General features: G+C 37.1%; 2 protein-coding genes across 3 annotated transcripts; one reads left to right on the forward strand and one right to left on the reverse strand.

Annotated features, from left to right (window-relative positions):
- The first annotated feature begins 5,091 nt into the window (after positions 1 to 5,091).
- On the forward strand, positions 5,092 to 13,905 carry LOC106744978 (peroxidase-like). Its single transcript, XM_014620169.1, has 13 exons — positions 5,092 to 5,206; positions 8,293 to 8,434; positions 8,510 to 8,703; positions 10,046 to 10,222; positions 10,750 to 10,946; positions 11,345 to 11,540; positions 11,649 to 11,846; positions 12,042 to 12,189; positions 12,593 to 12,755; positions 12,873 to 13,043; positions 13,115 to 13,313; positions 13,590 to 13,695; positions 13,788 to 13,905. Exons 1-13 carry the CDS (start codon positions 5,092 to 5,094, stop codon positions 13,903 to 13,905), a joined length of 2,124 nt encoding a protein of 707 aa, XP_014475655.1.
- A 1,796-nt stretch (positions 13,906 to 15,701) lies between these two features.
- LOC106744964 (leucine-rich repeat-containing protein C10orf11-like) lies at positions 15,702 to 18,113 on the reverse strand. 2 transcript variants are annotated; one of them, XM_014620148.1, is made up of 4 exons: positions 18,003 to 18,113; positions 16,820 to 17,101; positions 16,429 to 16,689; positions 15,702 to 16,343 (listed from the first exon to the last, which is right to left on the reverse strand). In XM_014620148.1, exons 2-4 carry the CDS (start codon positions 17,032 to 17,034, stop codon positions 16,148 to 16,150), a joined length of 672 nt encoding a protein of 223 aa, XP_014475634.1. In that variant the 5' UTR covers positions 17,035 to 17,101; positions 18,003 to 18,113; the 3' UTR covers positions 15,702 to 16,147. The 2 variants fall into 2 exon arrangements, with proteins under 2 accessions (XP_014475634.1, XP_014475633.1); XM_014620147.1 differs by lacking the exon at positions 18,003 to 18,113 and adding an exon at positions 17,553 to 17,972.
- Positions 18,114 to 18,574: the final 461 nt, after the last annotated feature.

An 18,574-nucleotide genomic window follows, 5' to 3' on the forward strand; every position in this document is an offset into this window, starting at 1 on the left:
AATTGCAACAAAGGTACAATGTATTCCGACTATCTTAACACAAGGAATGCAGGTACCTGCGCGACAACAGAATCTCTTGTTACGATCCTGCATTTACCTGCACTATAGTGAATTCCTTTCCTCTCCATTCCGGAATGGAGTATCCTTGTAGTACCAGCACGAACGGAGCGTCGCACGAAGAAATAATATGTATTTGAGTCTCGTAACTCTCGATGGATTTGAAGATTGTAACTTTCGCCAAGTTATAATTATTTAATTTCACGTGCAACTATATAGACTTTTCCTCTGCTCTCTTCCCTCTCCCTTTCTTTTAAGAACGAATCTCTGTTAATTGCCTTGCGTTATTAAGATAAGAAGTGAATACCAAACGTATATATTGTTTAGGACAACGTAATAAAACCATAAAAGATACGAGAAAAATAAAAGACTTTAATTGTTCTATCGTTGTATTGCTCATTTAAATACAATACGAGAGATACGTTGTACCAAATAATAACCGAGTCTAAGAAGCGGTGGCATATTTTAAAGAAGATCCATTAACGCGCACAGTTTTCATCTCAAAATAGATTTTTGCATAATATAAATATATAAATTTTTGTTCCAAGTAAATATTTGTCCCAAAGCACGGTCTAATCTGCTATCTCGCTTCTTATCGCAGTTGGTAAAGTGCGTCGGCTTCCTGAACTTTTATCCGTTTGCTTTACTGACGTTATACTTTATCGTGCCAATACTTTATCGACACCGTTATTGAGTCAATTACCGTTCTCCGAAAGATGTCGTTAGTCATTTCTCTCAAACATTCAGGAATAAGAAATAATAATGATCACATAATGATTTATGCTAAAAATAATGATTTATAAATCCCAATTATTTATCCATAATCGCAATTGTGTTTCTCGTCGCATAGAAGGCAAATTATCGATATAGCACTTAATGTGCCATCGTTATCGGTCAAAATGTCATTAGTTTCAAATTAAAAGGCCAATAAATTTTTCACAAAGATACTTGATTTCTCTCTCATAATAGCAATAATAACGAGATGATCTAAAGTAAAACACGTGATTAAATTATTCGCTACATTCGCAAATAATTGCATCATCGATATGAAGGCGAGAAAGGATTTTTTGAAGATCCTATATTTCTAAAGATTAGAGATCTACAAGAATAATCTGAATGGCCTTCAGAAAAGATCTGATAAGAATAGTGAATTGAAAGCGGATAACCACTTACGAAACAAAATTGCACACAGAAAGAATTGAGCGGCTGGACATTTGCAGGTGACCGATGCATATCGAATTGAGCTTTCGGCAGTGTGGAGTTGTCGACAAAGTAGTATCCCTACACTTTCTCCCGCCATTTATAAAGTTCGGCCCGTATCCGCCGCTCATTCAGTTGTCGACACGTGCCGAAGGAACACTAATTATTACAGTCGCGATTTCCAAATCAGGGAAGGTAGTGCAAGTACCTCCGCTGGGACCGCGCGAACAAAGTGTATTCTAGATTCGATATTCTCTGTGTTAATTAAGGGTTGAGACCGGTATGATATCGGTGAGTTAAACTCGCGATTATCCCTTGTTTTAGCTCCGAATCGCGAATAACGTTAAAATCGTGTTCGCATTTTCGCGCCGGAAACTGATTCAAAATCAGAATCGTAATAAAGTAACAGGACTGTTAATGTGAGAAAAGAACATACATTTTTTTTACAAGCTAAGGTTGTTGCCCTCAAAATCAATTCTCTGGGAAGCAACGCAACCAGATGGAAATATGTCACAGTATCAAAAATCTTGCCTGCTTTCGATTGGCCGGTTACGGCATTTCCGAACTTTTTTAATTGAAATGATGACTTCATAGACAGTTATTCATTCTTGTGAATGTAAAAAAAGCTCTTTCCAATTATAATCAAATTTCTATAGATTTTTATAGCGCTATCTTGAAGTTGGGGATGCAAAGACTTCAGTGACGTTGCTCAATATTCCTTCGTCCCATTTTCGTAACGTTCTCAGCAAACACACCGCTAGTTACTTGACAGTTACTCAGCATAAAGTAAAAGAACAAAGATACACGTAATATTAATATTTTCACAATTTATTAAAGTCCAAATACATTAGCTGCTTTTGACCTGCTAACTTTCGATATAAAAAAATTTGACTTGTTACTTTTTCATGCGGATCTTGCGCTTTCAATCATCTAGACTCGACTGTTGAGAGAAGCTACCGCATTAATTAAAAAGTCTATTATTCAAGAAAAACGGAAGATAATTTTCTCCATCAAGTTGTTAAGAAACTGTCCTTGATTGCGCTTATTTTATCATCCGAATTCCTTCGATCGGGAAATACACGTGACTTGTGTAGCTCAAGTGCTCAAAGTAGTTGAATGCGCGGTCTAGTAATTGTTATTGTCTTTTTCTACGAATGGCGAATACTGCCGGAGCACTGCCCTCGATCGATCGAACCAAATCTTCATATATGATACATACGCAAGGTTGTTCCTTGTTAATCAATTTAATCATCGACCTCCAGTCAACCAAATTACGAAAGTATTCTGCATTACTTCTATGTCACATGATATTCTATTATGTTATTCCACACCATGCTATATATATATAGGATTGCACAACAAAATAGTTTCTCTTAATTAAACGCGATGTCGAGTCGACATTTTTCACCGTGCACAACAAAATAGTTTCTCTTAATTAAACGCGATGTCGACTCGACTTCACCTGCTATAAAAATTCGTGTGATTTACTTTTTCACCGTGCACAACAAAATAGTTTCTCTTAATTAAACGCGATGTCGACGCGACGTCGCGTTTAATTAAGAGAAACTATTTTGTTGTGCACGGTGAAAAATGTCGACTCGACATCGCGTTTAATTAAGAGAAACTATTTTGTTGTGCACGGTGAAAAAGTAAATCACACGAATTTTTATAGCAGGTGAAGAAAACTAATTAGTACATTACAGACTGACGCGATTAATACAATATTTTAACAGCCAGTATAATCCATTCTTCAATATAATTCAACGTGGCTTTTCATTATGCGCTTAAATATGCGTTTCACTCGCAAAGTCAAAAGGTGCCGAAGCGAAGAGAGAAGAAAAACGCAAGTGGACGTTGGGTTGCGCGAAAAGTCGCGGTCGAGTCGACAGCGCTTTGTTAATTCGCAGTTGGTAATAAAACTCGGACAACCTTCGACTGTGGGGTACGAACTGCCGCGGATTGTGCAAACCCGTTGCGAATAAAGGGGAAAGCCGGACGGCAATCGGAGATCCGCGCGGGACCTTTCCGCCCGCCTTCTCGGGAAGGTTACTGCTGCAACCGGAAAGCGCAGTCCGAATGCATCGATCCCATCTAGGGTTGAGAACATTGTCTCGGGGGTTGGGATGTATTATGCATGAGATCTTCCGCGGATACACGCCGAGATCACCGGCGTTCCGTCTTAATTTCATCCGGATCATTTAAGCACAAGTGCTTCATCGAAAATGAAGAGTCGGACGACTCGCTCGTTCGCCTCGTTGCCGATGAACAATTATCATCGAAAAATCTAAATACATCGGGGAGATGAGAGAGACCGCCGAAAGAAAAGAAAATTACTAATTTAACACGTTCGAGTCTCAATGAAGAAAGCCTCCTTAACCGAAAATTAGATTAACTTCGTACCGCAACACGCAATCACCGTAGGAAAGGTGTCGCTCGCTATTGTCATTGTTGCGCCATTCATTTTTTGTACCACGCGTATTAACTAATTGTCGGAAAGGCGTTATCGTACGTATCACGAGCAAGAATGATTTGAAATTAGAGTAAAACTTCGTGTCGAAAGGCGTCAATGAATTTCATATCTCGATATTTCAAATTTTATCAAACCAGAAGTGCGTACGGTCTTTTTTCTATTCTTTGCTCTTACGCAACCACGTTTCAATTATAAATGTCGAAACGTACTTGCACGCGCCCAGAAGCATGTTATTATGCATATTGTAATAGACGACGACGCGGGATCAATATTCATACGATGCAATCACTAATGAAAACATAAAATAGGCGCAATCGAGTTTCTATTTGTGTGGATCGAATAATAGCCCATTTTCCGCGGGGAATGAATTTGAGGGCTGGCTTGAGTTTTTACGCAACCAAGTGCCGCAATCTATTGAAAAAGAATCTATTAGTAACCGGAATATCACTTAATGAGAACATAATAAACGTACGAATTAGTTGTCCAACGTACTTGATTGTTAGAGATAAAATACTCTTCGAAGTATATAGATTTCCGTGCAAAAAGTTGATTGCGGTACGTCGGCTCATTGATTAATGTAAAATGATAATTAGGTCACAGTTACGTGCAAAATATGGCAAACTATGCACGTGTTCAAATGTACGTCCCGGTAATTGTACGAGAAAGACGCATCCGGAAGATGAACAAGGATTGCGGTCGAATTTCTATGCATCAACGAGAAATTGAATTACCGTCGCTGTGCCAATGAGATATAAGGTCTGTTCGTTTTCGCTGTATCATTGAACTAGTGCAATAAGTTGAAGTGAAAAAACATATACTTGTCTCGCTTCAACTTATTGCACTAGTTCAGCGGTGCAGCGAAAACGAACAGACCTATAAATACCGCGGAGCCAGGAAGTTTCTTCGTGGAGAAATAATATTGCACTTTCCTTATTCGTCGAATTTATCACACACATTCGAATTTCTGACCAATAATACGAAAAGAAGAAAAAAATGTTTATAAACGGTGTTTCGCGTGCGATAAATTTATTCTCTAATTAATGGTGAAATATGCGTTGGAGGACCAATCCAGCAAGAACGTATAAGAGCAGCTGGTGCGCGCGGAAATAGCTTTCCTCAAGATCACACCAATATCCGCGCGCATGATATCGACATCCGATAAATTCCAGAAAATTTCTGCAATTGATTTAGAAATTGAAAAACGTGCGTTATCATATTATCAGCAGCTTTTTATTAACATTTGGAATAAATTTTATCGTCTTTTGTATACATTTCTTGCTGACGTTTTAACGTAGGTCAAATCGTCGATATATATTATAAGACACTGCGAATTAAACGCGGTTTTGTGTTCCTCTTTCAAGAATATGCAAGGTCAGAATATCTTATGGACTGCAGGCGTCCTAGTCGCGGCGCTCTTGCAGACGGTAGCAGTCGTAAACATGGAGAATATAAAAGGGCGGGCTTCTACATTATTCCCAGGTAAGTAATTCTTCCTTTCTTCTTTCTTAAGCGGATAAATCGCGTGAAAATCGGGCAAAAACGACGCGGCTTCTTCATCAAATAAATATCAAATAAATATACGCGCTTCCGCAAATTTAAACCTTGATTCTACAAAATATAGTGTTCAAATCTTCCACCAGGTTGATGCAAGCAAAAAACTTGTAATTTTTCTATTAAATTTTTACTTGTAGAAAAATAGTGATTTAAGAATTAAGAACAACGTAAGGAAGGTCTCGTTAGATATTCCAAAAAATACTGGACCGGATATTGTTTACTTTTTTCATAAAAAGTATCAGTACTTAAAAATTGTATAATTTCGTTTCCAATTTTATTATAACGAATACGACAAACCTTTTACACTAACCTAATGTAGCCAGAAATGAAAAGTCAAATCGACGTCGACTGTAATATAGTTTATCGACAGTGGAAATTATAGTCGATTCAATCTAAATATGGGTTTAAATTTCGACCGGTCATCAAGACATTAGTTTCTGTAAATATAAAATATTGTTTACAATAAAATTACAAACGAGATAAAATAGACTAATTTTAGATTATAATTTTTTTGTTTAAATAAAAAAAGATTGCAAGAAATCCTTCACTGTCCAATACGCCTATTAGTTTGTAACGTAACAAGCATATATTAATTAGACGATTTTGATGACAAGTGTTTTATATGCTGTGTCTTTTCCGATTTAACGTTCCACTAGCGAAAGTCTTGCAGCTACTATTACAGCTGATTAGAACATTTTTCAGCTTCTTTGTGACTTGGAAACTTATATGAATTATTTAAATGATATAAAATCAATATTTGTTACAAGGTCGAGAATGACAAAAATATCGACTGATATTCAAGATTAGCAATTTATCAAATCGACTTTTCATTTCTGACTAGGTAACCTGATAATATTGCGCAAAGCATCCAGAAATAGTCTCCACAACCAAACTACTCGAAGGAATCAACGGAATAAAATTTGTAAAAATCATAGAATACGAAAACCATGTCACACATATTGTAAATATGTACGAGTTATGTTCCGTATGACCGATTAGAAACGTGTCCGGCTTCGCAATTTTACACGTTCTACCATTTTATCGGAACTTTCAAAAGCTCATTAACACAATATAACCTGCTTGAGTTGACTTTAAAACTCCGCAGGTTCTAATGGTAAAAGGCAACGCAAGATATTTTCTGACGCAAGCCCACGCAATCTGTTTTAGGCACGCACCGTTCTCTCTCTCTCTCTCTCTCTCTCCTTAACATCCTTTTTTCCCCTTCGGTAATTTCGACCATTCTCTCGTCCCAATTACTTCACATGCGAAAGAAGAAAAGTGACCGTACCGATTAACATACGGTCGGCTTCTTACATCATGGAGGGCCAAAGTGTTCTGCCGGTTTTTAAATTCTTTTCTTATCTTCATCCCTCGTCAATCAAATTTCGGATTGATGGTCTGTCGGAAGAAGATTTTAGATGAACTTGAGAAACAAAACTGTTCGTAGATCAACGCGTCGACATAAATTGCATTTCATCAGCAATTAATCGCGTGTGCAACGGATCATGACACACGCAAACGTTTTTCGCGCCTCGGATTCGTCCGAGGATATTTAGTGGCTTGCCGCGTATATCCGCGTTCGTTATACTTTACGTAAGTTTGCGGGGGAAACACAGCGATCTGCTTCTACGTTCAAATACCCCTACTTTCTCTAATGGCAGTAACAGGATTAATAATCGGACCGGGAGACACGACAGCGTGGAGAAGGAGAAACACTGCATATACGCGGCACGTTCCTTGTGCAACAGGTGGGAGTTAATGGCAAGAAATGGCACGTGAGATAGAAAATGCACGCAGGTATGCGCGCTGCTGGAATGCATGTTACATTTTCGCGAGAAGGTCCGCGCGAAGGTGTGTATCGGACCGAACCGGCAATTGTCGAAGGTTTCCCTTTGTCTTATTAACGTAACTATTTAACCGTGAAATGTATACACTTGCACATCGTACATGCAATTCGCGATGAAAAATAATATTCGAGCTAGCATGCTTGAACCACTGACAGTCTGTGACAGCTTCATGTTATATTAATGTGGGTATGGAAAGCAAGATTTATTGCACGATTTTGCGCCTCGATATCATGTACATTTTTGTACAGGGGTTTATAATAAAATAGAAAGATACATTAAAATATAATATTCAGGTGTCGAAAAATGTCGGGTATTTATGCTTTTTCGCGTTCATCGATGAAATTTATACCGAGTAAAGAGAGAGTTAATATTATGCACGTATCAGAGAATATTCTCTCACCGTGACATTCAGGTGTCCCGGATAATTATCGAGTCGTGCCGACGTGAGCTTGTCACCGTTGTAACATTTAAACATCGAACGAAATGTTTCGAAATATTCTTCTCCTTACTCGATAAATCAATGTTCCGCGCAGTCGCGTATAGATCACAATTCGTTATGCTACCGATCCATCTAAACGATCATCTCCGGCGGTCTGATAAATCGGCGAAAAAATTGGTACAAGAGAATTTCGTTTAATTCAATCACCTCCAGAGAGCAATTTAATGAAAAACATTTCCTCGTCAATTAATTATAGTACATATGCCTTAACGAGAATTGATCACGTATCGAGGCGATCTGTCGTCGGTGTAACATTTAACGTTCGACTTTAAGCAGTGAAAGGTTCGTACACGAATCTCTTTAGTCTATCGGGATTTATGTACAATTGCCGGTTCGGCCTCTCGTCGGCAGGTTGCGATCATTGCCGGATCCGATGGCAAAATAGGATAAACGAAAGGAGATCTCTCTAGACAATCGGATGCAAAGTCTGCGTGAGATAAATATCTCCCGTCGTGAATGAAGTACTCGATCGTTCCGCGTGGGAAAGTCGAGTAGTCACGAAGCGAATGCTAACAGCAGCAAAAAGCTAGAGAGATGACCGCAGAGGGATAAGATTATTGAAAGTAAAACGTCAGGAATTACCTTTGAGCTATCGCTGCTGTATTAAGATATCGTTAACGCGCGCTACCGATAATCCGTGCGACTGAAATCTTGTAATGTTCTAGAGGAGCGAGAAAAGGAGCTTTCGGATCTAGAGGAATCGGAAGCAACGTATCCCGGCTCGTCTAATATGTTCAATTCTCTTTATCATCAGACAAATCCGAGTTTTTCGTATTTCCCATCTTTGCCAAACTTTTCGGGTTCCACGTAAGTTTTGCGTGAATCGACGCTCTTTTAAGTATATGATAAATTTTGCCTACTTGATAATATTCGTCCTTCAAGTTTCTCCTTCGATTTCGGTCAAAATACGAGCGATGGTGTTCATCAGCAAATCAAGTGCGGCGATACTTTTCACCAATCCTGCCAGTACTCGCGATACCGAAGCTACGATGGTTCGTGCAACAATCTTGGAAACCCCACATGGGGCCTGGCTAACACGAGATACGGAAGACTCGTACGTCCACGTTACAGCGACGGTAAGAAAATTATGTAAAACTCGAAAATATGCATTAAACAAGGTTATCTTAAAAACAAGCAAGAGTTTTTAGCGGCGAGTTTTGCGACTTCTTAACGACTTTGTCGGAAGTAATTCCAACTACCGCGTGAAAAAGAACCGATTTACATCCTAGTCGGAAGTAATGGTAATAACTGCAAGAAAAAGAACCGTACTACCCTAAGCAGTTCGTAGAACTTTCGGGCAAAAGAAGGCTCGAGCCGGCCTCGTGACGCTAGATTGTATCAATTCACTCTCGTCGAGCTAACGGATACACTTTTTAAATGCTGTTACGCTCGACTTGGCGTAAGCGGTACACAAGTGGTCCCTGACTGTAGAAAAACATTTCGACGGTTACTCATTTGCGATTTTTGCTATCTCACGTACCTTTGTCCCGTACCGTGCAATACCTTTGCACACCAGAGCGGATAAATTCTGATTTATCTGTAACACATTCTGATATCAACTTTTAATCGAAATATAACAAAAATATCGATCGATTATAAACGCTCAATTTTTGAATATTCTCTGTGATTTTTTTTATTTTCTTAGATACATTATAGGCCGATAAATCTTTCTTTAATCTATGAAAGTGACGAGATAAGGGTATATTTTTGTTGCATGTTCAAACTTGCAGTTTGAAGTGATCTTTGAATGTCGAGAACTAACGTCTCGGTTGAAAGCAAATCCGATTATATAATGCAAAATCAATTTATGATGATATTTTATGTTATAAAAATCGGCGTGAACATACATTTATTGCGTAAACATCAAGTGATATTCGAGTGGAGATTAACGTCGCGAAAGTTTGTTTATAATTATATAATGCAAAATGAAATCTCTCGGTGAGATATTGCTCACATGGGTACATCTCTTTTTTTAACGTTGAATCATTGAAAAAAGAAAAACGTTTGTTCTCGGGACAAATTTTGCATCGTTATCGCATATTACGTTCTTTCTACCGAACGATTTGACAATCATCGGATGGTCGTTACTTTCCACAACAAATTTATCTCAATTCTGGTATGGGTTCTCTCGACTGATTTCGCTGTGATAATTTTTTATGCGGATAGAAACACGATGAATAAATTTAGCGCATTGAACCATGACATGGCATTTAACACGTATGTGAAACTGGTTTATACATAATTTTCCAATCTACCTACACGGTACGGATACATTTAACCAGACTTTTGTAAAAATGCACTAAAATGATATCTAGACCTGACAGTCACGAGATCATTACATCATGGTATATTCATAACTGCGAGGGAACACGTTTGCGTAGAAAGGCTTTCCGGCTCATAAAAGATGATTTCACGTAGGAATTCGAGCACCGCCGAAATCGGTCACTGGCGCGAACTTGCCGTTGGCTCGAACAGTCAGTTACACGATGTTCCCGAACCTCAACATTGACGACAGAATATGGACTCTGGTAGCGATGCAGTACGGACAGGTTATAACGCATGACATGGGTCTGATCGACGGTACAACTCAATCAAGTACGTTTCACGCCTTTCGTTCGGATGCTATTGCGCGTATTTATAACAAACCTGAAATAATAGACAGGCCATGATGAGCCAAGCGTGGATAAAATAGTGCTATAATAGCGAGAAATTTAACGAGTTACTCGTATAGGAGGGATTTCGATGAAATGAATCTTCAAATATTCGGTATTGAACTCTCTTCAGTAATTATAATATAGTAAAGATAGTCGTAAACACAATAATGATCGAACATATAACATAATGTACGAACAATAATGATCAAACGTTACAAGAATTGTCAAGGTGAGAGATCAAAAATAGTGCAGACAAATGGAAACACGCGACTCAAATGACCAGGCCATAAGATAGATATAGATCTTATAACGCAATAATGAATAAATGTAACGAAAAACAAAAGCCTTTATCTAACGGTGAAGTATTCCTTACAACTCCGCGCAAAGTCCCCTCACACGAATCACTTGAAACAACAAATAACAAGCAAGCCCCGTTAACGTGTCTCTCTTTCTTTCGCGTAATCACAGCGTCACATAGCACGCGATGTTGTACCTTCGACGGACAGATAACATGGGAAGCGGCAGCGAATCCTCGGTGCTTTCCGATGCTTATAACTCAGGAAGATCCGGTCTATAGCAAATCCTCCATACGATGCCTGAACTTTGTTCGTAGTACGACCGACCTTGATCGGGGCTGCTCGTCCCCATACATGCCGGCACAACAGGTTTCCATTACGTTCATTCATATTACATCACACGCAAATGTGGGAACTAGAACGCGGAGATAAAACGTCCTTATTGTCGTACGACAGACGCAGCGCGAACTTGACATTTATAAGATCGACGCTACTCTTGGGCTATTTTTATCCGAATAGATCTTGTAATTTTCAATCGTTCTTCAATCTCTGTATTCGGCTCTTCCGACCTATCGATAGCTCTCCTCCGAAGGAGGAGCGATCGATACACGAGCGGAAGTTCACAACATTGCGGTTATAATAATATTCAGATTTCTCCGTATAACGTAGCGACGTACATTGACTCGGTGTTCCCTATGCTCGAATAGATGCTTTTCAATCAGGCAGGTTTGTTTATTCGATCGGCAGTAACGAGCATTGTTTTTTAGCTGAACACCGTCACTCATTATTTGGACCTTTCGCTCGTTTACGGCTCGAGCGACCAAGTTGCAGCTAGCCTGCGAGCCGGTTTCGGCGGGCGTTTGAACGCAGAACTGAAAAATAACAGGGAATTTCCACCACCGGCATCTAACAAGTCCACCGTATGCGAAGCGATGTACGAATATGAGCCGTGCTACGTTGCCGGTGAGAATAAAAACGAATGAACACAATTTTTGTACGCACCGAATGCGACACGTCTTTCTGGAATAATACCAAGTCCAAATTCTAATAACACGCCCGGTATTATTCTAGGTGATATACGAGTCAATCAAAATCCTCAACTAACAATTCTGCAGATCGTGCTTCTCAGAGAACATAATCGCATCGCGGATTATTTGGCAAAATTAAATCCGCACTGGACCGACGAAACGATATTTCAGGAAACGCGGCGAATTGCCATCGCCGAACATCAGAACATTGTGTATTACGAGTGGATGCCAATTTTCTTAGGTGATTAAACGAAATGTCCTTTTTCATATTACACTTGCAGCATGGAGGAAATTTTCAATGACAATTCATTTGTTTTGAGAGCGACACAAATCTAATTTGGAGCCATAATATTTTATTTCTTTTTTTTTTATACGATACGATTTCTTTATGTTAGTCATCGTTCGATTGAAACCTGAGAAACATTTGATATCGCAGGTCGTGAGCAAGTTTATCGCGACAAAATCATCTACAACACTGACGGCTATGTGAATGATTACGATGAAACGGTTAATGGCAATGTGCTGAACGAACACTCCACCGCAGCCATTAGATATTTCCACAGCCTGGTCGCCGGTAATCTCAAGTAAGCGTATCCCACTATATCCATCAACGCGCAGTAATCTCAAGCTTATCCATTTCAATGTAACGTTCGACTATATATTAAATATTTAAATTGCGTGTCTCAGTTATATATTATACACGAATTAATACGTATGCGCGTCTAATTCTGCACATATTTACAAGTTAGGAGTCTCCACTTAGAAGAATATCGTTTCTAGACTTTATTCATCTCTCAGTGATTTTAACTTTGAAATTAATTTCTCTTTGTTAGCCCTTCGCTAAGATAAGATCGCGAAAGATAGAACTATCGGTGACATTTCTTCGTTCTTTCTCAAATCGCAATTAATGCGAATGAAGTCGAAAATTCTACGATACAAACTCATCGTGAATCGCCATTCTCTAAAGTGGTGAATGTTGTTCGACAGCTTAGTAACGGAGGATCGTCACGTCTCGCCCTTCTATAGTCTAAGATTGAGCGACCACTTCAACAGACCCGGCATTATCGAGAAGGGCAACAATTTGGACGATCTAATAAGGGGCTTTGCCTTCCAGCCGCAAAGGGAAGCCGATATATATTTCGATCAAGAGGTACGCAAAACGTCCGTTAGCTTTACTAGTTCCGGTATTGAAACATATCGACAATAAAGATTTATCTTTTTAAGAGAATAAATATACTGAAGGATAGTTAATAACAAATATTTACAGATAACGCAGTACCTCTTCAGAAGAGGAAGAGCCCTTGGGAGTGACCTACGAGCGACAGATATACAAAGAGATCGCGATCACGGACTCGCTTCTTACAACGATTATCGCGAGTATTGCGGATTACCACGAGCAAAGAATTTCATGGGTTTTGCCGACTACATCTCGTTCGGAGTAAGTAGAACGAGCTATTAAACAAGCTATATGCGCACGTCTGCTATACTGAGAACAAATTTAATCCTCAGGATATACAGAAGCTCTCGATGTTGTACGCTAGCCCGGACGATGTCGAATTAACCGTTGGTGGATCTTTGGAAAAGCATATCACCGGCACGCTAGCCGGTCCGACGATTTTATGCATCATGACGAGACAGTTTCAACAGACACGAATGGGTGATCGTTACTGGTTCGAGACCGAAGATCCGGAACTAGCATTTACGCTAGGTACGTTTGAACAGCGTGTATAAATTATTATGACAAATATTATAATATGAACGCCGATAATTTAAAAATGAATGCTATGATTAATTCAATTAAATACGAACAATTTAATAAACACGAAAAGACAGAGTTATACGTTATCGAAATTAAATTTAACTTTTACCTCACGAATTTCGATTCGTAATTTAATCATTAATTATAAGGAGTAACATATCTCGATAAATATGGATAAATAATACTATACAAATAAATATCAATTGACCGCAAATACGTTCACAGAGCAACTGAACGAGATACGAAAGTCGAGCATATCACGTCTACTTTGTGACAACGGGGATCGCATTCAATACATGCAGAAATCAGGATTCGCACAAGTCTCCGTAATGTGAGTTCGATCGATCGTTCATCTTATCTTCATCGTTTCCATAGATGCAAACTGAAGTTTAAACAATAATCGTTATTATGAATTAATTTCAGGAATCCGCTTTTGAACTGTGACGAACTACCGCGAATGGATCTCTCTTACTGGAAGGATTACGGTCCGGAAACTTATGACACCTATCAGCATATCACGAGTCCGCAATATAAAAAGTAACCAGGAAACATCCGATCCGCGTTACTAAGATACCAAAAGAACTTTTTACTTTCGTGAAACAATAATAGAATTCGCAATTAAATGAAACTTTATACGCACGATATATCGTAAAGTATATTTTAATTTGGAATAATGGGAATAAGTTATCCCATTTTTTTTTTTCTTATAAATAGAGATATGCTGCCTTTTTACACTTTTTTACAGTACTTCTGTGGCTAATAATGCTCGAACAATGGAGTTATTCTTTCGTTTGTCAGGACCAAGTTTCCAAGCGTACATTCGTTATCCTATCGAGTAGATATCGTAAGAGTTCGTTGAAAAAGATTCAAACAAAGATTGTTTGAACAATTTAGCTCTTTTGACTCAATTCAGATTGTAATATACGAAATGTGGATCTAATCGCGTATGAACAGTTAAGCTGTCAAAAAGAAATAAGTTTCATTCTTGATAAAATAAAAGAATAGTGAGTTAGCCGTAAAAAAAGTATTTGAAAAGTGAGTCTTTTTCAAGTAATTTGTATATTAAAAATTGTTTAACTTAAAATTTGTTTACTTTAAACTCAGTTTTAGGCATATATTCAGATACAATAAAACTTTTTAGAAAATTTTTAGAATACAGAAATTGAATTCCTTTTTTTATTAGAAATTGAATTTGGTGTTTTTTTACATATGTTTAATGAAATAAATAAAAACAACACTACTAGAATCCATTTAAGCTACATTGTAATATATTTCCAGGATATCCTACATTTTTTCGTCAAACAAAAACAAATTTTAAATATATAAACAAAATAATTTTTAAATGGCGGGTTTTGCCGTTGAAAATAGAAGTTAGTCAACTTTTTAAAAATAATATTCAAAGAACAATATTCAATAATTTAAATAAAATGCAGTCAGGTATGTCCACAACGATTATTATCCGTTTTTTGGTTCTCTTTCTTTATTAATAACTCGTTTTGACTTAAGAGGCAAACAAGAATTATAGATGGACAAATCGTGGAAAAACGATTTCACTATATAATTTAAAAAAAAGATAGTCGTGTTTATGACGATCATTGTCTGATTTTCTGACAAACTTGATAAAAACAGCTTAAAAATAAAATCACAGTTCTTTACTTCAAGAAGAAGAATATTATGTTGTTGAATCATTGTTACTTTCTATTTTCTTTGAATCTTGTATCTTTAAAGAAGCCAAAGTTATTGAACATAATTTTTTATGATCAAGTTTTTTAAGGTTCAAATCGAGTAAGAAAAAAGTGAGAAAAGTGAGTTTCCTTTTTTTCTAAGTGAGAAAAAGTAAGTTATTTCTAAATAAGTGAAAAAATGAGACGCTCTCGTGCCTGAATCGACGATTACTCTTTCGAAAAAGTAAATAAATATTAAATACACACTCTTGAACCAATCATTTGAAAAGTGATCGAGACGAACTCGTCAAACTTGAACGGTTACTCGATATATCGTCAAGTGCAGTAAATAATTTACAAGCTTATTATAACAAAAATAATAATACGCAACATATGTCTCGACCTGTAGTTATTACGACATGTATAGTATATAAACATACTGTTAATAGGTTACCTTTATATATTGCATAAATTGTGACGCATAATTAGCAATGATTATTTTTATAAAATGCATTTTGCAATCAATTCTCTACATCATCATCAGGTTTACCGACAAAGTAACATTGATAAGCAGATGATAAATTTGGGAAGACCAATATGGTCATCGGTTAATATGAAGGAATATCGATTTATTCGCAATGAAAAGAGAACAAAGTATTTGTGAATAACGTCATTTCATTTCGACCAAATATGTTATATTATCTATAAAAGATACTCGATAACAGATACGCACATACTCATGTATGTATCTATGTATAGTACAAAATAACATTCATGTTCAATAATTTTCAAAAAGGCTTTGTTAAATATAACTTCTGTTTAAATATATATACACGAGGTACGATTGTTCATATATATCACAAGTGTAAAATTTGAATAACATGTAGCGAATACTATTTACGTTTAATACGCAAGTTATTTTGCGCGGTATCTCTTCAATGATTTTTTTTCTTTTTGATAGAAATATAAATATTGATGCAAAAAGTATGCATAAGTATTCCAAAATCTACATATATTCATATTTTTATTAAAATGTAAGAAATTATAATCTCATTGTTTCTTATAAAGATACGCCGTCTTTTCACAATCTCCTATATCTCTACAGTGCCTCAATATCAATCAAACGATAAAATTTTTCTTTTGTTTGTCAAAACTCCAAAATGTATTCGTTAACCTATTGTGCAAATATTTTACGCACACAAGATCTTCAAACAGCGGTCGTTTGAACAATCTCCCAGCTTCTTTCCGTTGATCTGCAGTTACTCTACTATCGTCCAAATGTACCAACCTCGGGAACCAGGATATCACAAAGAGTCTGTTTGAAAAGTTTGATATAACTTGTAAACTTGTAAGCATAAGATAATGAGCTAAATTCAAGATAGATTATTTTATTATCATACCTGTATTGGAGATGATCGTAAGAAGTTCTATCATTGAGGTAACTAGGTGCAGCATTATTTCCCATAAGACACAAATACTTTAGGTTTGGTAGGCTCTTATGGAGATTCTTAATAAAGGGATACAAGTTGTCTATGCCGTTGTGATTTAACCAAAGAAGTTCGAGTTGCGGCATGTATGGAAACACAGTGTATTCATCTATAATGTTGTGGTCCAAGTTTAGGGAAGTGAGATGGTCAAATTCCAATAAGAATTGCAAATTCCTGAAACATGAACAAACTTTGGTCTCAATTCTACTGGGTGCATTAAGAAAGAAGGAGGGAATTAATACAATTTATATACTTTCAAAATTCTTTTGTTACACATGTTACTAACATCTATATGTTTACTTACCTGCTAAACTTATTGTAACTGATATCTAAAGTATTTATGGTGATACTATGTCTCTCTATTATATCAAGAGGCATATATAAGAGATTTTCATAAGCAAGAGACAAGGAATCTGTATATTCTGCAGATAAATCATCCTGAGTCAATGATCTCTTTGATGAATCTTTGATATACCTTTGATGAATATCCCCAAATACTAATTTCCCCAAAGAAGTCATGACAGACCTTTCCTCTTCATTTGCTGATACTTCGCATTTCACCTCGTTAAAAAAAGAGGTCCCAGGCCTGTATGCATAACAAATATAATATAATGGACAATACACAAAAGGTGTATATCCCATGAATAGATTAAATCTATCCCATAAGAACAATAGTAAGTTATTATACAAGTTGCATAAAACAAAATTACTATATATGTGTGAAGGCCAAATTTCTTCTATGTTTTTTGCATAAAATACAATCAAAGCATAATATCATAAATCCATTAACCTATTACAAACTTAGTAAAGAGTGCGTGTCATTGAATTATGCAAACATTTCTCAGTATGCAAAGTTATTAGAGTAAGATTTAACTCCCAAAAGCCATGCAACTCGATAATTATAATTAAGTTGCAAATTAAGTTGCAAGTTGCAATTATAATCAGTTGCAAAAAGAGCTATCAAATAACGTATAGATAATGAGAAAAAGATAACAAGAAGCGCAAGCGCAATCTGCAAGTATAAACATCTTACTTACATCGTTCTTAATTTAAGGGTGCCTTACAAAGCAAATTTATCAGAAAAATCAAAGTATTCTACACTCTCCTCACTCCGCACATGCATCGACAAGCCTAAACCAGCCATCTAAGTTTGGTAGTGAATCACGCGAATGAGCAGGGAAAATTGACTTTCACAAAAAACGATTATCGCACTCATAGCTATTCGTCGCACGAGCTATAATTCGCACTGAAACTCAACATCCGCCGACAGCCATGTGAACTTATCGCATATTGGAGTGGAATATGATAAGATACGAGAGGCGAGGACGAGAACATTGTGAAAATACCCAAAATACATTGCGCTTTAAGGTTAAACCGCTATAAGGTTAGACCGTTAGACAGGCGTTTAACGACAATATTAGTATACGAGATTGGAAAAATGCGTTACGATAGTGTTTCAATGACCACTTGTTGTGCAATAAACTCACCGTTCTCCGAATTGAGTTAATTTGATCTCTTTGAATTTTCTCACATTATTTTGTTTTCGAATCTTCCCACCGACGACCACCGACGACAAACCCTGTACAATACACTGTTCGATTTGTGACTACGAGATGGAGCCATTGTGATGCACACATCATGGCTAACTTGTAAATGCATTAATACAAAAAGATATGTGTGTGTATATTTTATGTCATTCCTCTAGAAAAAATTATTATGTTATTCACGGGGCTGTGTGCAATTTCCCCTTGTACTCAATAAAAAAACCATCGTCATCAAAAGCTAACTCACTCTATGCAATGGTTAATATGTGTGTGTGCGTGTGTGTATGTTTAGGCATGCGTGCGCTGTGTGAATTTATATATACCTCAAAGTCTTAAGGGGAGATATACATCTAGATGGTCGAAAAAATTGATTTTTTTTTTGCATTTTCTTGTTGAAGTTTGAGGTCATTAGAATATCAGGTAAAAACGGTAAAGTAGTATTTCGATAAATAAGCCAGTTACAGCCGAGACGGTGAAACGCGTTTTACAGCGCCGAGCCGACAGGCGACAGGCAG

Source organism: Dinoponera quadriceps, unplaced genomic scaffold (genome assembly GCF_001313825.1).
Source record: "Dinoponera quadriceps isolate SergipeBrazil2010 unplaced genomic scaffold, ASM131382v1 scaffold717, whole genome shotgun sequence".
Taxonomy (NCBI): Eukaryota; Metazoa; Arthropoda; class Insecta; order Hymenoptera; family Formicidae; genus Dinoponera; species Dinoponera quadriceps.